This window comes from Vigna radiata, chromosome 2 (genome assembly GCF_000741045.1).
Source record: "Vigna radiata var. radiata cultivar VC1973A chromosome 2, Vradiata_ver6, whole genome shotgun sequence".
Lineage (NCBI taxonomy): Eukaryota > Viridiplantae > Streptophyta > Magnoliopsida > Fabales > Fabaceae > Vigna > Vigna radiata.
The window spans coordinates 22,119,611-22,145,370 of record NC_028352.1 but is presented as its reverse complement, the minus strand read 5'-3'; the positions used below and the strand labels follow the sequence as shown (position 1 = coordinate 22,145,370).

Genomic DNA, 25,760 nt, shown 5'->3' with positions numbered 1-25,760 from the left:
TCCCATGGTTCATTTTGTATCTCTAACTGACTTTTCTCACTTTTTATTCTTTTTTTTTTTTGGGTGGTAATGGTATTTGGTGGAGGATGATTGGTCTATGGTGCATTTTACATCATGTAAAAGGATGAGTGATTAGAACTTGTGCCATGGTTATGATATGTATACATTACTTTAAATGTTCATTGAATGCCTCACTTTCCAATACTTGAAGATAAAGAAATTATTAAAACAAAACAAGTAAAAGCCATTTTATAAAAGTAAAAATAAAAAGAAAAAACATAAAAAGAAAAATTAATAAATAAAAAAGAAACAAATGAAATAAAATAAAATAAATATTAGATTTCAAATTTTGAAATTAAAGAAAAATGAATACCAAATTTAAAAATTCTGGAAAAATATTCACTTAATTTTGAAATCGGACAAAAATGTTAATCAAATCTCAAAATTCAAATTCGAATTTCAAAATATGAGAAAATCCTTTAACGTATTGGAAAATTTGGTGAGTTTTTAAATTATATTTTGAAATATAGTAAGTTTTTAAACTGAATATTAAAATTTGATAATTTTTCTAGATTAAATTTTAAAATTTGGTAAATTTATTTCGAAATTCAGTACATTTAAATATAAAATTTCAATGACAGAAATATAAAAATTCAAACGAAACTTAATCAACATAAACAAATAATATGTATACTAAAAGATGAACATAAACAAATAGGTTTAATGCCTATTTTGGTTCTCCTTTGGGAGGGTTTGTTTAAAGTAGTCCTCCCTTTTTTAAAAAGTTCACTTTAAGTCTTAGCTTTCGTAAAAACTGTTCAAAGTGGTACTTTTTTGTTACGACGTTAACTTTACTAACTACAGAGCTGTCAGGTGTCTAACATGTGATGATGTGACATTGTTATATGTTTTAAAAAAATAGAATATTGTGACGTATAAATTAATGTTGTTAGGGTTAAATTAAAAAATGAAGGTTAAATTAGAAAATGAATTAGGGATACAAACTGGGCGGGTAATTAGGTAATAAAAATTTTTATCAAAAGAATCTTTGGGGTAAAATTTGCGTTGCGAATTGGGAAAATCTGGACAATTTAGAGTTCATACCTTCAATCCATCCTCTTCGTCCATCGGTGCGCTACGAATTTTTGAATGAAAGCAAAAATCAGTTTCAATTTCATTTCCTTAACTCTTGTATCAATTAAATTTGTGTTATCTTCTCACCGAATATACAATAACCATCAATGTTACATCAGGATTTATCTTCCAAGCACTCAAATTTTCTTCTAATAGCAAGCAAATTGGAGCAGATATCATAGTCCTGCTCAGGTTGTAAAGGAACACCACAATAAACTCTGCTGGGTATTGTTTGATAATATCGATCTGTTTCCAAGCAGTAGAAATTGTACTTAGTATTTCTTTTCTGTAATAAATGTCTTTTTGCTTTAGTCTTTGTGAGTGTGTTTAATACCTGAACAATGTACCTGATTGGAACCAAAAGATACTCAATGGCAAGTAGGGATCCACCAAGAATCCAATTTTTTTGTGATGTAGATTCCATTGGAGAACGAAGCGTAGGAGATGAAGTTGAAAGGATTATGGAACCCTTATAGAGTAAAACTACGAGTGCACCTAATATGGATATGAACGAACCCAGGATTTTGGCCTGAGTGCTTCAGCTTCTTAAAGCTACCCAATGTTGTACAAGAACACAAAATCCGTAGCGCGTTGATGGACGAAGAGGATGGATTGAAGGTATGAACCCTAAATTGCCCAGATTTTCCCAATCCGCAACGCAAATTTTACCCCAAAGATTCTTTTGATAAAAATTTTTCTTACCTAATTACCCACCCAGTTTATATCCCTGATTCATTTTCTAATTTAATCCTAATTCATTTTTCAATTTAATCCTAACAACATCAATTTACACTTCACAATATTCTATTTTTTTAAAACACATAACAATGCCACATTATCACATGTTAGACACCTGGCAGCTTTGCCCTTAGTAAAGTTAATGCCGTAACAAAAAAGGACCATGAACAGTTTTTGCGAAAGCTAAGACTTCAGTGAACTTTTTAAAAAAGAAGGACCACTTTGAACAAACCCTCCGAAAGAAGGGACCAAAATAGGTATTAAACTAAACAAATAATATGTATACTAAAAGATGAACAGGAAGAAGAAAAATGAAGAACGTATTAAGACCAGAAATGCTCTTGCTAAATGAAGAACACTAAAGAAGAGTTGAGACTAAAGAAAATATACTCGTAAATAACAAGGGGTATACATGCTGGTTCAGTAAATATAGACATAGTAGTAAATATGTTTAATAATTCCTTACATAATTAATTTTATATTTTATATATTTGAAAGATTAAATTTAAAATTTGGAGGTACAGAAAGAAAATTTGGAGATTCTGGAAGAAAGCTCCATTAGATATCATGCTAGGATGGCCCGTTTAGTATAAGTTTGGGCCTGCGAATATACTATACCAGTTTTAAATTGGAGTATATTAGATTGGTGTGATTTCGGGTTTGGTTTTTGCGTGTTTTTGTTTCATCGAGTAGCTTCAACTATTTACCGCCCCGCCGGAGAAGGAGAAGAAGGATCTGTGTCGTGTTGTGTCGCCATGTCTCGGGTAATCAAACGCCCCCCTTATCTTTCTCTATCTTTCTCATTCCTTCACTTATGATACTTATCTCCGATTTCTTTATCGTCTTCTTTAGCCACGCTTATTGAACCCTAACCCAATCGATCTCGGTTCAATGTAGTCGATTTTTAGGGATTTCTTCATCATTATTGATCTAATTTTGATTGCTCTCCTTTTTCCACATTATTTTTGTCTTCGGGCGGATTTCTTTTTTAATTTGTTTAACGGCGTGGTCCTGTTTGTTTATGCATCGTCGCGGTGAATTCGAATCTCAGACTTTGTGTGGTTTTGCAGGTTGACAACAGAAATTCCTCTGCCGCCAAGCGTGCTAGGACTGATGGTGCGTCGTTCTTTTTCTGTCTTTGTTTTTAACTGTGATGTTTATGGATACTTCAACAGTGTTCTTTACACTTGAAGTTGAAATTATCGTGCATGCGTACTCTTTTTCATTCTGCTATCAATTTAAACACCAGTAGCCATTGTCGCAATGGCTAATTTCCACACCCACCATTATGCTGTGGTGTTTTTTTATAATGCAATCTGATTGTGTGGTGATAAAACTGAACTTGGGTGCATTTTGATTGGTTTTTGTTTGTAGGTAGCCGTAGGGAAGATGATTGGACTTGCCCCAGCTGTGGCAATGTCAATTTCTCTTTCAGGACAACTTGTAACATGCGTAATTGCACTCAACCAAGGCCAGCTGATCATAATTCGGTAAGATATTACATGTAGCGTCACAGTGATAGTTTTTGAAATGTGATTTGAATCTCTCAAATGATGTAAGGTTAGTTTATTTTATGACAAATGTTATCAATATCATTATTGCTAGACTATTGGTTTTTCTCTCTCTTTTTCTGTTCTCGTTTTACTGGGTATTTCTTGTGGTGCTTTCTTTTGTATTCCTACTTTCTATTTAGTCTTTCGTTCCCAATTAAAGGAGAACGTAGAGGGTATAGTAATCAAATGTTCATGCACGTATGCAAAGGACAGACATGTAGTTGTTTTTATTTTGCTTTCCTCTAGAGCTACTTTTATCATCAAGTTTTTTTTTTATCTATCTCAGAAATCTGCTGCCAAGCCTCTACAAGCTCCACAGGGTTATTCATCCGCAGCTCCTTATTTAGGCTCTAATGCTCCATCTTCTATATATCTTAGTGTCCCACCATATGGATCTTCTCTGTTCAATGGATCATCAGTTCCTCCCTATGATGTTCCATTTTCTGGAGGATCAGCATATCACTACAATTATGGTAGTCGCCTCTCTGCTGGAAGTCCTTATAGACCATTGCATTTATCTGGACCTGCACCCTACACCGGTGGGCCAGTGATGGGAAATGGTATGTTCTGTTTCTTGTTTTTTGTGATTGAAGTCAATAAAGTTTCTTCAATTTGATGGGGGAAAATGAATAATCAATCGGAACTTTCTCATGTGTTGACAATGATTGAGTTAATGTTAAATAAATCTTGCTTCTTTGATTTTGTTATGTTATTTCTCTCTTTTTGCTTTTCTCCTTTTGAGGTTAATATTACCTTTTTGGTTGGGTATTTTCTTGCAGGTGGGATCTATGGGATGCCCCAACTGTTGGATCGCTATGGCCTGGGTGTGCCTATTGGACCTGGGACAATGGTATGAGACTGTAGGCTAAAAGATAAAAATCAATTGTATATAACTTCAAATGCCAGAATCAACGTTTTTTTATTACTGTTTGTCATCAATTGAAGAATCTTATGTCAAGTTATGCAGTTATTTGTTCACAGTAAACAATATTACCAAAAACTAGATATTTATTTTTCCTATTGTGGTACAACACAGGTCATAGCGGTCTTAACGATCTAAATTTGGTTTTTTGTGGTGTCACAGCTTACCGATCATGCATACATGGTCATACAGTTGTATTTTACATCAAAACTTATTACTGGACATACATTTTTTTTCATCTTCAAAGTTGGATTTGATCCCTTGTCAGTTAATGAAGCTATAATTTATAAACTGTGTAACTTGATGGAGTTTGTTGCAAAATGTAATGTTTCATTCTTTCCTGGGCAGGGTGCCAGACCTGGATTTTTTCATGATGACAAGTCTCAGAAAAAAGGTATGGGTTTGTTACTTGAATTCTATGTCTATTTATGTTCAAATGGAAACTGATATAGTATTATTGTTCCCATCCCCACTTTTTGAACAGACACAACTCGTGACAATGACTGGACATGTCCAAAATGTGGCAATGTCAATTTCTCATTTAGAACTGTCTGCAACATGAGAAAGTGCAACACGCCCAAACCTGGATCCCAGGTTTGCTGCCTTTGTGTCTATGCTGCTTATTTATTGTGATTAACTTTTACGTCCTGGAAAATTTGATGTTTAACATTTTTTTATAAATGATGATTAAAATTGTTGGATGTGATCGTTGGGCTGCAGGCCTCAAAGTCGGACAAAAATTCTAGTAAGTATCTTCCGTCATGACACATCTCTGTCATACTTGAATGATGTCATTACTTGATACAAGAGCAACATATGTTAATTATGTTTCTTTGTGTTCGCCATTCAGAGCAAAAGATGCCTGAAGGAAGCTGGAAGTGTGAAAAGTGTAACAACATAAACTATCCTTTCAGAACCAAGTGCAACAGACAGAATTGTGGTGCTGACAAGCCTGCTGAGTCTGATAAATCTCCTTCACCATCTGCTGATCAAAATGATCAGGTTTGTTGTCTAAAATGTTTTCATTTTGTTAACCTTCATCTGTTGTTGCAACAGTTGGTTTTCCAAGAGCAGCTTTGTGACATGATGAACATTTTCAAATTGCAATCTGTTGTGAAGTTGTCTTTTAAGTGGATTCTAAGGAAAAGCTTCAGTTTTGCTTCCTTTCATTTGAAACCTTTTTGTTACACCTTTTTAGTTTCTTCCTATCTATCCGTTGCAATCTTTAATTTGCAATTATTTACTGTTCCAGTGAGTACTAGGACATGTTTGAGGGTTGAGAAGGTCCAGAGTTGTCATCAAGAATTGCTCAATTTCGGTGTCTGACAGTCAGTCTTGTCGTCCTCTATGTTGCAGCAGTTGTCAAGTCACTCACCTTCTCAATGTGTCAAGTTGTTGTATTAACCGAGATGGTATTTTGGTCTTTGTGGATTGTTATGATGCATGTGTCAGCCAACTTTCCTGGCACAAAGGTTATTGCAGTTTCCAGTTTTAAGTTTTCTTTTGGTTCATGAATGTCTGTGTTTAAGTATTACTCTAGATGCCTCAAAAGAATATGAAGATTCTAAGTGTTAGGTGGTGGCATTTAGTTTTGGGTAGTAGCTGAAAGTGTCTTCCTAACATACCACTTAGGATATGTGCATCAGTATTTGTTACAGAAGCCAATTTCTCTCATGCCGTTGCTTGTAGCTACATGGATGATTCATGTCGTGTCGTTGAATTAAAGTTGCGGTTAGATTATTTAGTAGTTTTTTTATTTTAGTTTCATTTAGATAAGCGTTCCTAGCCCTATAATATTTTAGGGTTGTGGGTTATCTTTTATGTATCTTCAGTGCTAATCTTCTTGTTTCTGGTATCTCACTCTTATATTTTGTTTCGCTACTCTAATATTTGGTGGATGTCAAGTAGGTATCTGTTGTCCTTTATGAATCGTGTCAATGGGGGCAATCTAGTCAATTTAGTAGTCCCTCGGAATTATTCTGTGCAATCATAGTTCGCGAATTTGTGTAAAAGTTAGTATCTGTATTTATGACTAGCATAACGGTAGTAGTCATTCTTTTAGCCCATACCCAAGAAGGACTCGTTTGATATGGGTTTGTTAATATACACTAAAATACATGAACAAAATTTGACGATCAGCTGATGATGGACTTAGATGTCTATAAATATTAAGTATCCAGTGTAGTGCTGCTCCGTACGAATTGGACTATAAATCCATGCAGAGGATGATTGAGAAAAGAGATGAAGTAAACTGATATTGTACTCCCAAGAAGCTTCCAATATATGCTTTATTCTAGAAGCACGTCGGACATTAGCTGATAAAGCTCGACTTTGACGAATGATCTGTAGGAAGTATGCTTGTAGGGTGTTCTTCATTAGCTGCATTTTTGTATTTAAAAGTAACCGTGATTTGAGTTATTAGGATTAGACTTAGAATGTCGTATAACTTTTGGCCTGCATCAGGCTCATTAAATCACAATCCATATTACCTCCTTTTATCTAATTTAATTTTTGGTTCGTTCAAATTTTTTTTGTTCAACTCGATTTTTATAATTAATCAAATGTTCAATCAATCACCTTAATTTAAAAGTTGTAATGACTTCTTCAAGGTTTAATCAAGTTTTCAATTTTAATAATGCAATTGTATGACTAATAATTCCTGGGAGTTTAGATCATTTATAGTTTGTGCCATTTGAATGTGAAGTTGTCATTGTATCCTTAAAAATCAAGGGATCTGATTCAAATTAAACTGAATGAAATATCTAAATAGTGGAAATAATCAGGTAATTAATTCCAAAGTTTTTTATTTAATTTTAAACGACATCGTTGAAGAAGCTTACAGTATAAGTACGCTTTAAGAAATGTTGACGAGTTGTGTTAACAAAGGAAATTGATTTCAACTCGAAAAAAGAATCATATGTATACCTGTTTAAGTAGAACGGATAAAACCTAAGAGGTAAAATGAGATACTGTCAGGGTATTTCGAGTAAGTTCAAGTTGGGGTGTTATAAGTTTTTCAATTGAATTTGCTAACGGTTTAAATCATTAAATAATTATTAAAAATTAATAAAGATGAATTGAGGGTGACCATATTCAGTGTTCTGTGGATGAAAATTCGTAGAACTTTCACGTTATAAACATGTGGTTGAAGCTTTCAGTCCTCCGAACGTATTTTATTGCCGTCAGCTGCCCATAAATAGGGTCAGGTTTAAATTGGTTTGAGACATTATAAATGTATTCTTATTTACATCCTATAGAAATACATGTATCTTGATTTTTACCTAGATTTAATTAAATGTATGATCTTTCAATACGCGAACATCATTAGAATATGAAGATTAATTATTAGAAGTGGAAGGTAAATGGAAAAAAGGTTCAATCATGCTTCCTATTTCTGATGGTTTTAAATCACTATGACGTGGTGAAAAGACATTGTAGACTTAGGACATTTTATGTGAAGTACTGATGTAGATTTTGATATTTTAAACATTAAAAAATTAATAAAATATAATTAAAATTAAATTAAATTTTTTGAGGAAATTTGCATTATTTGAAATTAGGATTCACAAATCTATCGTCTAAATTGAAGATTGATTGAGTGAAACTGAGAATTTGTAATGGTTGTTGGTGTGAGACTTCTAATGGACGAAGAGATCTTGATCTCTAGTTTTGTACATATGGTTTAGATGGTGGTGCGATTTGGAAACTACTTACAGTAAGGACCAACTGTATAATTAAATCATAAAAAAAAAAGAACATTTAGAGGTAATGATGAATAAAGTTGGTTGATATATTATCCATCTTTGTATCGAAACTTTAAAAATTGCAAGTAAAGGTTAAATAATTGATGAAATGCGGGGAAAAGTTCGGTTGTCATCCCTGATCACAGGAGAAAGCAAGCATCTGTGTTCATCGATAACGGGCATGCTATGCAACGATAGTTCAAATTAAATGAGCGCAGTCTGGTACAATACTAAATGTCTTGAGAGTTTTTGGAAAAATTCAGAAAATGGAGCAATGAGTTGGTTTAATTAATCTCCATTTTAAAAAGGAAGCAAATTAAGGAAAAACAGCACAGCATCGCAATCCAGATGAATGAGCAATGTACTAATAGTGTTGTTGTTGATCAATCCAGATGGTTGCATGGAAAAGGCGAGTCATAGGGCGCACTCAACAGCTGACAGTCTTGAAAGCGATTGTTGGTATCACAGTCTGAGAATGAGATACACATGCTCATGGTGGAAGGGGAAGGTTGTTGTTGTTGTTGATGATCAGTGTGCCAATATTCCGAAGAGGAAGGAAGTGGTAAGCGCTGCTGCTGGTGCGTCATCGAGTGTGTTCTAGAGGAGCGTTCCAGTGATAGGAACTTAGTCTCATATGGAGCCCATGAATTGCTTGACAGAAGAGAGAGAGCACGGTTAACATCTTGTGCACCATTTGGATCACACGAACTAATGGAATTCGGATCTTCTAAACCTGCAATAACAACAATTCTATCAGAAGGCTGAATTATTAAGAGCTCAACAACAACCTGGAACAATAGTCTTCGCTGCTATACTTTTGGATGTTAGAAGACCACTGTTATCATCAGAAAACATAGAGATAATACTGGGTATCTTATCGAAGGCTTTTGCAGGCTTCGGAAGAAAATCTTTTGTCTGGGGGAGCTTGTTGCTATGCATATCCTGCCAGCCCAAGTTTGTAGCACTTCTTGAAAATGCAAATGGACTCATCATTTGCCTCCCATCTGCAAAGTAAGTGAAGCATTTCATACTTTATTGTCAATTCACCAAATCAATATCAGAGGTTTTCTCAGTAACAATATTGGATAAATGAATTTCAGTAAACTACAAGCTAAGCTGTAAAATTCACTGTTCATTTGTGTTTTGACATTACGAATTCAAAGTTGCTTCTTGAGGTGACACCACTCAATTATAAAAGGAACCAAAGTAACGGTGTTTCTTGCTTACCAACCACATGCTTTGCTTTTATTAAGTGTGCGCTGTCTGGTTTCCTATCACTTGGCCACCGTACTGTGTTTATGCCTTTTACCTAGTGATAGTTGATCATTTTTTTTACTATGGTCCTATTTAGATTACTTTTTTATAAACACACAATATTTTTAAAATGAATTCTCTTTGTTTACTGCTCACAAGTTTCCAAGCAGAAGTTGAAATAAATCGCAAAAACCAAGTACATAACACAACACACTAGAGGAAAACATGCAACTGTCGCTAGCTGGAATCAGTTGTGATCATACAAAAATGGGAATTTGTAAATCGTTGAAAAAGAAATTTCTGATAACAAGGTTACGATAAAGGAAAAATGGGTCAGATTTTGCACAGATTCACCAAATTTTGTTCCCCCATTTGTTCATATTTTTACCACATGTTTCATTCTCAGAATTCTCCCAGAAACATTTCATGATATGTTCTACTATGCATCCCAAAATAATAAACTGCAAACCCAGACCAAGGAGCAAGACAAAAACAGTGGATTTTCCAAGAGAAAGGAATGTTTTTGTTATACCATAAGGCGACGAAGACAACGCTGATGGATTTATTTGGACCGAGTCAGGCTGTGGTTTGCGACGCCTTGCATTATGATCTGAGACGTTTTCTGCAGCTTCTTTTTTTGTCATCAAACTCTGACAGAGCATGGAACCTTCAACAAGATAATTCAAGGGAAAAAGCTTAAACCAATTTATCTGATATGACCGAGAAAGACAGGAAAATCTTTATTTTAACTGATATGTGCCTGAAAATGTTATTTTTATTCGATGTCATTTTCATCAGAACAATCAGAACTTCATTGAGATTTACCTGCTACATTGCTGGCAAAATCGGCGCTCCAAACCAGCTACAAGCACCTTAGGGGATTTGGAATGAGCTTCACACACTCTGTGTTTGCGATGGTAATCTTTAGCAGATGAAAGGTCAAGGCCACATCCTTCCACCTGGCAGCTTGGATGCTGCAAATTCTGATTACTGGTTTTATATTTCTTTCCTGAGGAAATTGGAACCTCAAAGGAAGATGCTTTCTTGGAATCACTTCCTGCGCATACATCCTCAAAGTACAACCGTTTGCCAAGCTTCAGAGTGAGCAGAGGTTCACCAGAGACCGGAGAAGGAACTGCTGATTGAGAAGTTTCAACTGGGCACAGTTCTTTCTTCCCAGTGGAATCATCCTGAGAACCTTCCAGAGTCAACACCGAAGCCTTGCTATCCCCATTTGACAGTGAATTGTTGGAAGCTGATTTTGAGCTCCTAGGTGAAGAAGCATGTACTAGTTCAGACCCAGAACATGCACTCCCACCTGATGGATAAAACACCCCAACATTGATTTCTCGATCTGCTTCGTTGCTACAATCAGTTGTTGGTAACCTCGGATTTTCTGTTGCTTTTGTATTGAAGAAGAATAAGTGCTCCCAGTCCCATTGTCCGAGAGATTTTGCATTCCACTCCATCACAAGTCCTTAGAAATTCATATACAAATTCTCACTGTGATCTGCAAACTACAATTCAAATCAAACGTAAGTGTTGACTGCTTTAGTTTCTTCAAAAATCATACAAGATCTTATCAAAGAGATTAAACTGGTACAAGAAAAAACAGAAACTGGAATAGTGTTTGGCAGAAGCAAAAGGCACCGCGAATACCTGAATAAATGTAGTGGACGCATGATCAGCAAACACTTATTAATAATACAAAAATTGTGAAGCGACCAATAATTATAAAACCTAAGAACAGCTAATTCTTAAGGGTAAACATGGCGATCAATCTTTCAAAGGCAACATTAAAATTAAAATCACTTGTTCTAGCCCTATGTCGGATGGATTTCCAGCAAGACCAGATGCAGAAGCAAACCAGAGATTTAAACAAGAATAGAAAATATCTTGGCAGCAATAAAAAGGTACTTAGCAAATAGCAAGTGGTAATGGTAAGTATAACATTGCCAGTGTAAATTAGTTTAACCACACATTTTACCAAAGGCGAATTCGTAACCTGAGATGCTCCTGGGGGAATTATCTTATTCACAATAACCAAAAAACAGAAGCTAATTACACAAATCAAACAAATCCGTGGACTCCACAGTGTTCTGCAAATCCCGTCCATAACTTTACAGACAGATGAGTGGCTGTATTTTAGTGTTGTAAGACTTCTCAGACTGATATCAAAACGTCCCCACCGTCAAAAATAAAAATAATAATAATAAAGGTGAGTCATTTATGTATTTCCCTCTTAAACTTGAAGTGTGTACTAACTTCCCACGCAGTCAATTTGTGGCACTGCATTATTTTTACCTCCAGAAATCAACCTCCATTGTAAACATTATGAAGGGCATTTCATGATTTATTCATTCATGGCAATAACAAAAAACGGTAACAATCCCTATTTATGTGATATGCAAGGCAATGGATTGCCCCTAGTGATGTGATGTGTTTAACTCTTTAACTCTTCCTACAAGTGTGTACTTACCACCAAAACTTCCCTTTCAACATGGGAAACCTTCAGATTCCAATAATTCACATTTATCACAGCAATGTCAGGAGTCGGTCATTGAATGAGACCCCACAACAGCAACAACCCAACAAATCATGACTTCTTGACTTATCAGAACATCCAACACTCTGGCCAACACATCACAGTTTAGGCCCTTGTTTTCGTTAACACAAAATTAAGGCCAACAACCTTGCCTCCAACTCATAAATGCAAGAAGCTCCACTTTTAATCCCCTAAAACATATGTTACCGCAGCTAAGCTTTATCCAATCATAAGTATCGTAAACCAATCGATATAAACCCCATAAAAAGAATTCTTTTTTTTTCCTTAGCCCAAAAAATCTAAGGAAAATAAAGAACAAAAAATGTTATTCTGAATTTTCAATGTAACTGTTAAACACTAAACATGCTGGCTTTGGTGCTGAAGTCTAAGCTCTTGTGGAGCCAATGTCAATTCATTAGGTTATATAGGAGGGGTCTCTTTTCTTGGGACTTAGCTAGTACATTAAAAAGCTTCGGTCCCCATTTCCCCTAAAAAAGCACAAGTTTTTTCTTCTTTTTCTTGTTTTTTGCATGAGCAATTTCATTAAGAAAAAAACAGAGGCATCTATCTCAAGCTTTCAACAATCCCACTTTTCCAAGAAAATGATAAACCCACAAAAGTGTAAAGAGTAAGAGAGATGAAGAAACGGGAAACCCCCCAAAAAAAAGCATCTTTTTTCATGGGCTAAGCCAAAAGTCCAGCCTCGCATTGTGAAAGCTTTCAGAAAAAGGATGTTGCAATCTGACTCTACCACAAAAGGAAATCACAGTAAAAAGCAATAACAGCACAACAGGAACAACAGCAGCACTCATAAACCTCACCCTATCATTAACACCGCTAATTAATACCCATCACTAAAATAAAAACCTTAAAAAGAAAACCTCCATGTTTGTATCACTTTTGTTTCAAGTTCTCATCTTTAAACCACAAGAGTGGAAATGGGAAAAGCTGCAATGAACACTGATACACCCACTTGATCGGTGGTTCTTCCTCTACTCAGAAGAAGATGAACCAGGAAGGGGCATGGAATGAATAAGTGAACAACCAAAAGGGTTTCCTTACCTTTCAACACAGAGCTCGAGGTGTGTGTTTGTAAGCTAAATCAGGAAAAGCAGCAGATAACAAACTCAAAACCAGTGGTCTTTATTTCCTTTTCTGACTCTTCTGCCGTTTTGGTTTTGCAGATCAAATTTGGGAGACTCACCTCTAAACTAAACACAATAAAAGAGAAATTGGCGTGGTTAATGAAATTGAAAAAACAATAAAATAAATCAAGAGATGTGAGAAACTTGAAATTATCCAGCCTTTGGATTTTGATTATAAACACAGTCTAAGCATTCCATTAGTATTGATTACCGTTAATAGCCACATAAACACAAAGAGCTGAACCTGAATATGTACTCTTCTTCGTACAACACATTTCACAAAACACAACAACCACAGTGTGTGTTCTTTTTGCACTGGACTAAACAAACACACACTAGTTTTTGTGTAATAATTTTTACTTCTATTACATTTTTATTATTTTATCTTTTACTGTATAAAAAATATTGATATTATGCAAATGGTAGGATCATTTTCTGAAACAAAATAGGCTAACTGTTCTGCTCCATAGGGGACAGCTTAGACTCAGCATAAGAATGGACACATTTTTCATGAAAACGAAAACCAATCAAACAAGCTGACTGTATCTTCAATTTCTTAAAATTCACTGGACACATTAACAAAAGGTTATATTTCTTCTGCCTTTTGGTCAAACAGAGTGCAATGCCTTAATTTCTTTCTTCTTGTTTTCCCTATTTGCCTTTTGTGATATTTTAATTAAGGCTAAACTGAGACTATGTAGTTGAGGCCTATGTGAAGGTGCCTTGGTTGAAGAGAAGTAGTATTATTAGTGTAAATTGAAATTGGAACCTTGGTGCCATTACAAATGGTCCATCACCATTCACTTTCACTGTATAAAAATATACTATTCAACAATGGACAAACCTCAACTTGTTATTTGGCCAATAGGGAATCATTAATTACTGGATAATGTGGCAAAATCATTCATTTTCCAATGATTTAGACTACTTAATTAACCAATTATTGATGTGGTCATAAAATGTGGATGAGGTTGTAATTGTGTGCATTGTTTCTTTATGTTATTGATCATTATTCACTAAATTTATTGAAGGGATGGGGATTATTTGCAAATGATAAGGTTGTATTTAAAAATAATATATTTAAAAGTATGTACCCTCTTTTATTGTTAGAAAACATTTTACAACAAACTATATTAAGTGAAATTTGATAATAAAAATAGTATAACAAACTGCAATGATTAAACTTTTATGTTACAAAGAGTTATTGAAAGTATGAATTAACTGAATCTTACATCTCATAGTTTATGTGTAATATATGTCTACACACACAAAGAAGAAAATTATCAAATGCATTATTAATATAAAGCAAGAGCAAGAGGTTCACGTGATATTCATCAAGTTGAATTGTGCAGGTCCCTATGCAGGTAATTTCTAGGGAGTAATAGCTAACACGAATTTTAATATCATACAAACTAGGATACCAGTTTTTAGGCATTTCTTCTTACATTTCCATATTTTTATCTTGCATTCCTTGAATATGATTTTTTTTTTTTTATCATCAAAGATTGTGTTATTTGAAAGTTATTTTTTATTTTCGGATTATTAATTTGAAAGTCATTATTTTCTAAAAAGCTTTCTAATTGTACAATTTAAAAATAAAAATATAGTTCCAAAAGTAGAAAAAATAAAAAGAAAAAAATAGCTTTTGAATTACACGTAATTTTTTGTTTTTCAAATTATATAACTTTAAAATATTTTTTTAAAAAATAACTTTTGTATTGTATAATTCAGAAATATATTTAGTTTTGAATTTCATATTCTGAAAGTGATTTTTATCTGAAATTATATAATTTGAAAGTTATTTTAACTTTTGATTACATAATGCAAAAGTATTTTTTAAATTTGAGGTTAAACAATAAAAAAGAAGAAGCAAAACTGAATTCACAAGAATGCAGGAAAAAAGGCACAGAGGTGCAAGTATATTTTTTAATGTCAATTTACACTTGGAGTATGGGCCATTCATGTTGATTGGTTTGGGCCTATCATTACTGAGAGTTATGGGCTAACTATTTTAGGAGATCCAAATATTATGCTCTTATTTTTGTACTGAGTCTTTCTCTCTGTACTTCCAATTACTTCTTCCTGCACCTCTAATTTTTTCCATAATTTCACTACTATTCTTAAATTTTTCTTTTAACTTTTTGTCATTCCTAATAATGTGACCTCGCACCCCCTTTTTTTCTTCGTTGAAATTCGTCTAAATTCTAAACGAATTTTGAAATTCATTACAAATTTTAATAAATTTCAAAATTTGTTAAAGACTATTTCGAAATTCGTTACAGATGTCGAAAAATTTCAAAATCTGTTGAATAAATGATAGTTTTATTTATAGTGTTCAAAAGTAAAAAAGAAAAAAGAAAATGTAATATTTAATATTTATCCAAAAGTTAAAAAAGAGAGACATAAATGCAAATAGGATATCCTTGATAATTATAGATGGTTATATATATCTCCATTTGCATTTGCCGCGTTGGGTTGAGGATTGAGATCTGTATCGCCAGAATCCATGGTAACCTCTCTAATCAGATCTCTTTCATTTTCAATTTGCAATGTGTCGCTGATAATGCTTTTTCTGTTTTTTCTTGCTCCCACATTGATTAATTACGCATTCATCGTGTTTTTGCTTCTCATCTGGTTGTTGCTTGTTAGCGATTTCAATGTAGTTGTTTCGTGTTGTAGTTTATTCTTGCCATCTGATTCTCTGTTAGTAAGGTCATCATGATTCTTCCCTTCCGTTGCGCTTTACATTTAATAGATCTGATTTCGGAATGTTGATGTCCGGTGCTTGCATTTTATTGTTAGTTGTTAAATATTCTGCAATCTCATGCTAAAATGTTTTATTCTGTTGTAGATTTGTGTTGAATGCATCGTCTCAGTTAGGTTAATTTTTTGACACTAGATAATGGAGGTACCAAGCAGGAGAAAACCAGTGATGTACTGTGTTTGCCTTTTCTTCGTTGTCAATTTTTTTCTTGAAATTAGCGATGCATTTTATCTTCCGGGAAGCTACATGCACACTTACTCGACTGGAGATCACATATATGCGAAGGTTAATTCATTGACCTCAATTGAGACTGAGCTTCCCTATAGCTACTACAGTCTCCCTTACTGCAAGCCGCTTGGTGGCATAAAGAAAAGTGCTGAGAATCTTGGAGAGCTCCTCAGGGGAGATCAGATCGATAACTCTCCCTACCTTTTCAGCATGAATGTTAATCATTCAATATACCTCTGCACCACGCCCCCCTTGAGCGAGGTCGAGGTAAAGCTACTGAAACAAAGGACTCGTGATCTGTATCAAGTAAATATGATCCTTGACAACTTGCCTGTTATGAGGTTTGCCAATCAAAATGGGATTAAAATCCAGTGGACGGGGTTCCCTGTTGGGTACACGGCACCGGATGGTAGTGCAGATTACATCATCAATCATCTCAAATTCAAAGTCTTGGTTCATGAATATGAAGGGAATGGTGTTGAAATCATTGGGACTGGGGAGGAAGGTATGGGTGTTATTTCTGAAGCTGACAAGAAGAAGGTATCTGGATTTGAAATTGTTGGCTTCCAGGTTATCCCTTGTAGTATTAAGAGGGATCCTGAAGTCATGACGAAACTCCACATGTATGACATTATCTCTACTTCAGATTGCCCATCTGAGCTAGACAAGTACCAACCAATTAAAGAGCAAGAGAGGATAGCATTTACATATGAAGTTGACTTTGTGAAAAGTGATATAAGATGGCCATCGCGTTGGGATGCTTATTTAAAGATGGAGGGTTCCCGGGTGCATTGGTTCTCTATCCTAAATTCACTCATGGTGATTTTTTTCCTAGCCGGTATTGTCTTTGTCATTTTTTTGAGAACTGTGAGAAGGGACTTGACACGGTATGAGGAGTTGGACAAAGAGGCACAAGCACAGATGAATGAAGAGCTTTCTGGATGGAAGCTTGTTGTGGGTGATGTTTTTAGAGAGCCTGAATGTTCAAAGCTTCTCTGTGTGATGGTTGGGGATGGGGTTCAGATTCTCGGAATGGCTGCTGTGACAATTGTTTTTGCAGCCCTGGGTTTCATGTCACCAGCTTCCAGGGGAATGCTGCTAACAGGGATGATAATTTTATATCTTTTCTTGGGAATTGCTGCTGGATATGTCAGTGTTCGTCTGTGGAGGACCCTTAAAGCAACTTCAGAAGGGTGGAGATCAATTTCCTGGTTATCTGCGTGCTTTTTCCCCGGGATTGCTTTTATTATTCTCACGGCACTGAATTTTCTTCTCTGGGGCAGCAAAAGTACTGGTGCTATTCCCATTTCTTTGTATTTCGAGTTGTTCTTCCTCTGGTTCTGCATTTCAGTGCCACTTACTCTCATTGGAGGATTTATGGGCACAAAAGCGGAGCAAATTGACTATCCTGTGCGAACTAATCAGATTCCAAGGGAGATTCCTGCCCGTAAATATCCATCATGGCTTCTTGTTCTTGGTGCAGGAACTCTTCCATTTGGAACCCTTTTCATTGAGCTTTTCTTTATCCTTTCCAGTATCTGGCTTGGGAGATTCTATTATGTATTTGGTTTCCTGTTGGTTGTTCTTCTACTGCTTGTCATTGTTTGTGCTGAAGTGTCGGTGGTCCTCACATATATGCATCTTTGTGTGGAAGATTGGCGGTGGTGGTGGAAGTCGTTTTTCGCTTCAGGATCTGTTGCTCTTTATGTCTTCTTGTACTCCATTAACTACTTGGTTTTTGACCTGCAGAGTTTGAGTGGACCTGTCTCGGCTATGCTTTATCTTGGCTATTCACTGCTCATGGCAATTGCAATCATGTTGTCAACTGGAACCATTGGCTTCCTTATGTCATTTTACTTTGTGCACTACTTGTTCTCATCAGTAAAAATAGATTGAAGTTTGCTACGCCATCTCTCACCAACCAACCAAAAGGCATGCTGGAAGAGGGATTTTTTATTAATTAGTAGTTCGAATTGTTTGAGTTCAACAAAGTGACTTTCTCATCAACCATAGTTTTCATTAGTTATCTATACATGTTTAGTTTAGTATTATAAATTACATCAAGGTTTCTATTAGATTTCTTCAAGATTTCTTCGGCTTGATGTTGAGGACATACATACATATTCCTAGTATCAAATAAATTATAAATGCATTGAACATTACATGCGAAATTTTAAATAATTGATATTTCGGTTTTATAAACAAATTGAACAGAATTGGATGTGTGCGTCCTATCACATATAGAAATAAACCGAGCCTTATTTTGGTGTATTGGAGGTGTAAGAAGAAACAGGTGAATGTGCAGAGAGAAACACCGTGTTGTACTTAACATATGGGCTCTCTATTTGAAGGACCGAAAATGGTTTAAGACTTAGTTATAGTGGCAGGCCTGTTTGGATTCAAAACACAACAAATAAGCAAAATAAAAGAACTGCGTAAGAAGCTCAAAACACTTATGCTACTAACAAAGTTTTCTCACGTTTAGCAATTACCATTTATTTTATTTTAGACAAAATAGTTTTCTTTCTATAGTTTCTGCCTTGCATTTTTAATTTTTATATCCAACGTAAAAAATGAACCCTTTTTTCAATAGATTATCTAAATAAAATAATTTGAACTTTAATTTCTACATGACAGAATTCTTAATGTGAAATGTCTCTCATTCTTTTATTTTTATTTTATAAAAAATTAAAAAAATTGATTGAAACGTAAGTTCGAAGAAACTGGATTTGGTGAATTTGACCTGATTTTTTGAATTAAAAAAAGAGAAATTGGTATCTGTTTTCCCACACGCACGCAGGGGAAGAAGAAGGATAAGATTAAAAAGCAAAGGCGAAAGGCACACGTAAAAGAAGGGAATCCATGATGAAGAAGAAGATGATGATGATAAGGAATAGAAAGAGAGAGATAGTAATGATGCTGCTACACTCTATTCGCACCAACCATTAACATAACCAAACCTAAATCTCTCTCTTTCTTCCTTTCCCAAGGCAAAACCAAATCATTACTCACCGCAAAATATGCATCTTAGGTTTTCTCAAACCCAATTTATCATCATTCTAATTCTAACTTTCTTCCATTTCTTTTCCTTCAATTGCAAATCATATTTCCCCTTTTCTTCACTTTCCAACTTTCACTTTCTTCTATATTCATATATTCATGCACAATGCTTCAATTGCAGGTTATCTTCCATTCTCCATAAATTCAATAACCCCATCATTTATAAGTCTGATTTGAATCCAGATTCATTATACATAAACATGTTATGTCAGACATAATCATGTACTGACTTTGAAATGACAGCTATACACGATCAGACCACTCAAAACCCACATTCTTATTCCTCAAAATAATTATAAATAACAAAATAATCCAAAAAAAAAAATGAACAAGAACAATTTATTTATTTATTAAAGAAGAAAGTGGAAAATTTATTTAAAAAGGAAAAGAAAAGCGTGAGTATACATAATTACTACTTATTGCGAGACACTTATGACCATTGAATGGAAAATGGAATGATGTGCAATGTCGCTTTGGAGGGTTACTTTCGTCAACTCATCGTACAGGGAGAGAAAGACCGTGAGGACAATCCTGCGGTGTGCGTGGAAGAAGGGCCCACCAAACACAATATCGTCCGTTGATCTCCAAAGTGAAATTATGGCGTTGCCGTGCTAAACACTAACCCATGGGACACGCTGCTCGTGAGTGACTGAGTCTTTTTCAGATAATTTTCTTTTTTACAATAATTTTCAGCTTATTTTTGTGAAGTCATCATACTTTTAAAAAGATAATTAAACAAAAGAATGCTAAGATTTTGAAACAGAGAATAATTTCCCTACATTTTCGTGTAGCTTTGTGTGTTCTTTAAAATTCTTTCAGAAATTTGAGTTTACATTTAAATTGAGGGAAAGTGTGGAATGGAGGTTGAAAGATGCAAAAGAAATAAGCACTACATCTAAATGGTGGATGGCACATTCTTTATACATGTTTGATGGATTGTCCCATGTATAGAGACACATGACAGAGGTTGTTGTAAATGATTCAGTTCTATGACTTGAAAACTGGTTAAGCTTGCATTAATTTACAGATTAACATGTTAAAGTTAGAGTGTTTGAGGAGATTAAGAAAGGTTAATGAGGTGTTGGGTTTGTTGTTTGAATGATTGACCAAACTGGATAAAAGTTGGTCGTGAGATTATGGTCCTGAAAGCAAGTACTAGCCAAAAGGTGGGTCTGGGGCCTAACAAAAAATCCACACAAATTGTTCCCACGAGAAGAGAAGCGTTTGGTGCAATCGCTGCCTAACTTGGTTCCAAGCAAAACCTTCAATAACTTCACAAGATCACACCTTTATATATATATATATATATATATATATATATATGCTTAAACCATCAACTTCATATTTTCTTTCTTTTATTTTTAACAAAATTTCAATTGTTGTTGTTGAAAGCAAAGATTAGATATAATAAAATCAATGTCACATGTGTAACACAAAGAAGATTAGACAAATACACATACTTAATTTTGAAATTAGTTTTTAATTTATTAATCAGCATATATTTTTCCGTTCCGGTTAAAATTTGCGATGAAACATGTTTGATGTGATAACTATTGATGATTTTGGTTGGAAAATCCATGAGCATTTTGTATGTTGTCTTGAATGTCTTAGGTTTATTTAATGTTGTTTGACAGTGTGACAGGAGAAGTGGTAGTAGTTGTTGTAAAAAAAAAAAAGAAAAGAAGAGAGAAGATGATGTAGAAGCCTAAGCATAGTAATAATAAGGTAGCATAAGAAACAGAGTGGAAAAAAAAAAGGAGGATAAGAGAGAGAAAGAGAAGAGAAGAAGGAGAAGAAGGAAGAGGAATCGGGCGAATCGTGTGAGGGGCATGGAAGGGGTGGCCATGCTGAAGCAGCTAATTGGTCAGCTTCAGCAGCTATTGGACTCTTCCCATTCCCATTCTCTCATTCTTCAACCTTCAAACCACACTCTCTTCTTTCAACAACAGCAACAGCAACAAAGCAGGTCCCCCTCTTTCTTTCCCTCTCTTTTAGATCTATTTCTTCATTCTTTCCTCAATTAGGTTTTAGGCCCTCTCTCTCCCCCCCTCTTTTTTTGGCCCAGCACCCTTTTTTTCTTCTTCATTTTTTATATAACTATTATTTATGTTGATGTTATTGTTGTTGTTAGTCTTTGAAGTGAATTAACCGGCTTGGTAGGTAGGTAAGTTAGGTCCTTTCTGCTCTGTAATGTCTGAGTGTCGGAATTAACCATTCTACTCCATTTTTTTCTCATTCCCACGCCTTCTCCAACACAATCGCTTACCCTAAAAATGCACCAAGATCCTTTGTTTCTTTTTTTCCTTGTTGCTGCTTAGTTCTTCTCTCGCATTGGATTCTAGCTTTGCTCACGCTCTTCTTCTTTGTTATTACTTTTATTTTGTTTTATGAGTAAGTTCGATGGAATTTGATGTCCTTTGCAATTCTGCTTGTCTTCTTTTTTGTTGAAAATATCTTTTGTTTTTGGGGTGGTTTCTGGGTTTGGAGCTGCATGAGAAAGAACAAAGGGGAAAAAGCTGCATTTGGATGCAGATTGATTGTTTTTATGGTTCTCTCTTGCACACACACTTATATGTAGTTAGTTCGAGAGATCTAGGAGACATGCAAGAAGGATAATACATGTATACACCCTACTTATGTCGGCAATAATTGACATGGAATATATAACTTTTAGATAAGCTAAAGGCGAGATATTTTATGAATTGGCTCATGCGTAAGTTATTCTTAGTTCGTGGGAGAAACTTATTTCTCTCTCTCTTTTTTTTTTTTTTTCTTTTGAGTATCTCAACAAGGTCTTAATGTACTGCATACTTGGCTCTGTTAGCAGTAGGCAATCCTTGCAAAGATCGCAGTCAGATTACTTGATTGTTTGTTTTGACTATTTGGATGTTTTATATTTGAACACCTATTGCTTCTGATGCCTTTCTTGGCAGTCATTATGGGATAAACATCAATTTTCTGGAATTTGTGTTTGTTTTTATGTCATAGTATATCATCAAACAAAGGAAGCTTTTGTATTGCCAATTCTCAACTCTTCACATTCCTTATGTGGTCAAGTAGATATAATTGAACGGAATTTTTGGCTAACTTTGTGCGAAAATTCGTCTGTTGGGTTCCAGTCCTTAGAAAAAGTAAGAAAAGGATTAAGAGAAAAAAGAAGAAGCAAAACTGTTAGCTTAGATTTCCATTTAAAACACTATTTTAATATATTTCCTTGAAATAATTTGAATTTTTCTGATGGACAAATAGTGCGTGTTTGAAAAAACTATCAAATCCATCAAACTCTTCTAGTCACCTTGAGTTTTAATGCGTGGAACAGTTGTGGATATTGGGAAACAAACACATATAGTAAATGGACCAATTTAGTTCCAATTTGTTGGTATGACAAACTAAAGTCAAATACTTTACCAACTTCTGACCTGAGCATCCGTATCACTTGAAAAAGGGATGTTGTAATGATGAGATTACAATTGTGAGGATGATTACCTGTATTTTACAACTTTTCTATCAGGTTTACTAAACTCTTTTTCAAATAGCACCTTGGAGGCATCGTGTTTAATAGTTATTGATTTTATATAATAGATATTGATTTTATATAATGAAAGTTAACGTAGGATTCCACAGAACTGTCTGTTTACTCACCCAAAACCCTAGATACTACAGTAAAGATATTTGCTGCATTACACTTGTACACCACGTAATGATGAATTTGCATTTCTTTTACAGTTATGTCTTTGAACATGTCTGTTTTGGTACCTAGGAAACTTCTGAGAATTTTGTTTTTAACCCCAAGTTCAATGGCGTCACGTGACTCGTAATGTAGCCAACCTCGTCTAATTGGATAAAACTATTGTTGTTATTTAGGGCTTTGTTTGGATAAACTTCCCATCGAGCACTTTTAGGGAAATATAATAAAAAGCAAAATGGATGAATTTTCATCCACAAATATAAAATCAATTTATGTACTCAGCTCCTGGAGAAGTCACGGATGAGAGAGAAGTTGTGAAAGTTGAAGTGCATAGGTTGATTGTAATTTTTGAGAGAAGTTTAATTCATTTTACTTTCATATTTTTTTCTCCTCTAAATGCTTATGGAGAATTTTTGTTCAAGCAGGATCTGAGTGGAGTAGTCTAGTGTATCGACTTTGATGGTGTAAATTAATTATTGTTACCTAGACACTAAGATGCCTATTTTTGTGCAGTTTTTCATGCGAGAACTGATATTTCTTTGAAATGCTCTTGATCCTTTAACTATACCGTTTCATCGGTAGTTAAGTCTCATTCTGCTACCCACTTATATAGCTTTTATAAGTGAGATTGTTCCTCTGACAAATCACGAATTTCAGACATGTCTCCTCCTCCCCCTGATGCTATTTGTGTGTGCAATTGCATTTCAAATTTGACACTTCATGTCAGGAAGCAGATGAAATATGAAATTCTTTGTATTTTTCACAGATGGACATCCTTTGACGTTGAAGATAGCTCTGTAGATGACTTTTGTGGCCTAGTAGTGACAGCAGGAAAGTCTGGCAGTTTCAGGATGTCAGAGCCTGTGAAGTCTCCACCTACTAAGAAGTCTCGTAGAGATAGAAGCAGGGGCAAATCATCTGGACGATCCTGTTCAACTGAAGTTATGGAACAAGAAATTTGGAAAGATTTTCCTGAAGATTTATTTGAGGCTGTGATAGCACGACTTCCCATTGCTACCTTTTTCCGCTTCCGCTCTGTCTGCCGGAAGTGGAATTCCATGCTTACTTCTCAAAGTTTTTCTCAGTATTGTACTCAAGTTACACAAGCAAATCCATGGTTTTACACCATTACCCATGAAAATGTGAATTCGGGAGCTATGTACGACCCTTCTCTGAAAAAATGGCACCACCCAACTATATCGACACCACCCACAAAATTGATTGTTTTACCCGTGGCTTCTGCCGGTGGTTTAGTTTGCTTTCTTGACATTGGTCATCGTAACTTCTTTGTTTGCAACCCACTGACTCAATCCTTCAGGGAGTTGCCAGCTCGATCAGTTAAGGTCTGGTCTCGGGTTGCTGTAGGGATGACAATTAATGGAAACTCGGCTGGTTCAGGATACAAGATCTTATGGGTTGGTTGTGATGGAGAATATGAAGTTTACGACTCAGTCAGAAATTCTTGGATTCGTCCTGGAAACATGCCTGCAGGTATGAAGCTGCCACTGTCGCTCAACTTTAGGTCTCAAGCTGTCTCTATTGATAGCATGCTTTACTTCATGCGATCAGACCCAGAAGGGATTGTATCTTACGATATGGTAACTGGGGTTTGGAAACAATATATAATCCCAGCGCCATTGCATCTGACTGATCACACTCTGGCCGAGTGTGATGGCCAGATCATGCTTGTGGGTTTGCTCACAAAGAATGCAGCTACTTGTGTATGCATATGGGAGCTGCAGAAAATGACACTCTTGTGGAAGGAGGTTGACAGAATGCCAAACATATGGTGCTTGGACTTTTATGGGAAGCACGTTAGAATGACATGCCTGGGGAACAAAGGCTTGCTCATGTTGTCCTTGAGATCGAAACAAATGAATAGATTGGTTACTTACAACATAGCAAGGAAAGAATGGCTGAAGGTTCCTGGGTGTGTGGTGCCGCGTGGGAGAAAAAGACAGTGGATAGCTTGTGGTACTGCATTTCATCCATGCCTGACAGCGGTGGCATGATTTCGTTTGTATCTCTTAACAGCAATGGCCTGTCATTGCAATTTGCTGGCCTTTTGGGGGTGTTGTACGTAATCCTAATGTTCATTGCTGGTTTAACAGAGTAGTTGAAAAATAATATGGGTTTGTGATTCATGTCTTTTCATACTCTCAGGCATGTGAACACTACTTTGGATGTGTTGGGAATCCCTCATCCTGGGAACACCTTGGTAAAAGGTGATATAGAACTTAAGTTTCTTTTTGCTTTCAATAAGTGTATGGTTTTAATTTTTGGTTCTTTTTGTTTGTGTGCTATCGGAAAGAGGACCCAGGATCTCCGACTAGGTCTTCTGGATGAAAGTAAATATAGTTTTCATATTCACAGGTGAAACCAAATTCTGGAACCTCCTTTGACGTTGCTAAATGTTCTTCTGGTTACTCGATGATGAAACCTTGTTTTTGGGAAACAAAATATTTTCATGTTTGCATAATTTTGTATATTTTAGTTTACACAGTGACTTTTCAATTAGTAGTCATACACAGTCAAAGAACAGTTATTAAAAGCTATTTCACATCTCAGTCCGAGCCGTCAACACTTTTAATTTATCAGGATATTTAAAAGAAATTACATTAACATTTTTTTCTATTTAATATTTATATTATTATAAATTACATTATGTTTTTATTTTTATAAAAATTTATTTAATTAATATCTAAAACAATAAAATGCGTGGGTAGACATATCCTCATTTTTCAATGATATACTTATTTTTCAATAAAATAAAAATGAGATAAGAATATTTTATACTAATCAAACTCTAGCAACTCCGTCCATTTTATTCTTATCAGGATGACCAAATAATAAATATTTGAATTAGGCATGGTGTAGTAAAATAATGATTTTATAATTTTTTATTAATAAATAAATAAAATTAAGTTTGGGCTTTCGGGTCAGGATTTTAACCCAGAAGGTGTGGTATAGAGTTCAGTCCAGTCCA

The 25,760-nt window shown here is 35.1% G+C and overlaps 3 protein-coding genes and 1 pseudogene across 4 annotated transcripts; 3 read left to right on the top strand and 1 right to left on the bottom strand.

Moving 5' to 3' along the window:
- The first annotated feature begins 2,504 nt into the window (after nucleotides 1-2,504).
- Nucleotides 2,505-6,359, top strand: LOC106756519 (ranBP2-type zinc finger protein At1g67325). Its single transcript, XM_014638981.2, has 10 exons — nucleotides 2,505-2,636; nucleotides 2,943-2,988; nucleotides 3,247-3,362; nucleotides 3,712-3,985; nucleotides 4,205-4,275; nucleotides 4,696-4,741; nucleotides 4,832-4,941; nucleotides 5,068-5,092; nucleotides 5,198-5,349; nucleotides 5,600-6,359. The coding sequence occupies exons 1-10, from the start codon at nucleotides 2,628-2,630 to the stop codon at nucleotides 5,600-5,602; spliced, it is 852 nt and encodes a 283-aa protein (XP_014494467.1). The 5' UTR covers nucleotides 2,505-2,627; the 3' UTR covers nucleotides 5,603-6,359.
- Nucleotides 6,360-8,116: 1,757 nt separating this feature from the next.
- LOC106756501 lies at nucleotides 8,117-12,937 on the bottom strand (annotated as a pseudogene).
- A 2,484-nt stretch (nucleotides 12,938-15,421) lies between these two features.
- LOC106756529 (transmembrane 9 superfamily member 12) lies at nucleotides 15,422-18,188 on the top strand. Of its 2 annotated transcripts, none has more exons than XM_014638995.2 (2): nucleotides 15,422-15,543; nucleotides 15,886-18,188. In XM_014638995.2, exon 2 carries the CDS (start codon nucleotides 15,937-15,939, stop codon nucleotides 17,920-17,922), a length of 1,986 nt encoding a protein of 661 aa, XP_014494481.1. In that variant the 5' UTR covers nucleotides 15,422-15,543; nucleotides 15,886-15,936; the 3' UTR covers nucleotides 17,923-18,188. The 2 variants fall into 2 exon arrangements, with proteins under 2 accessions (XP_014494481.1, XP_014494480.1); XM_014638994.2 differs by having other exon boundaries at nucleotides 15,429-15,543; nucleotides 15,934-18,188.
- Nucleotides 18,189-20,687: 2,499 nt separating this feature from the next.
- LOC106756437 (F-box only protein 6) lies at nucleotides 20,688-25,186 on the top strand. Its single transcript, XM_014638869.2, has 2 exons — nucleotides 20,688-21,052; nucleotides 23,541-25,186. Exons 1-2 carry the CDS (start codon nucleotides 20,916-20,918, stop codon nucleotides 24,784-24,786), a joined length of 1,383 nt encoding a protein of 460 aa, XP_014494355.1. The 5' UTR covers nucleotides 20,688-20,915; the 3' UTR covers nucleotides 24,787-25,186.
- Nucleotides 25,187-25,760: the final 574 nt, after the last annotated feature.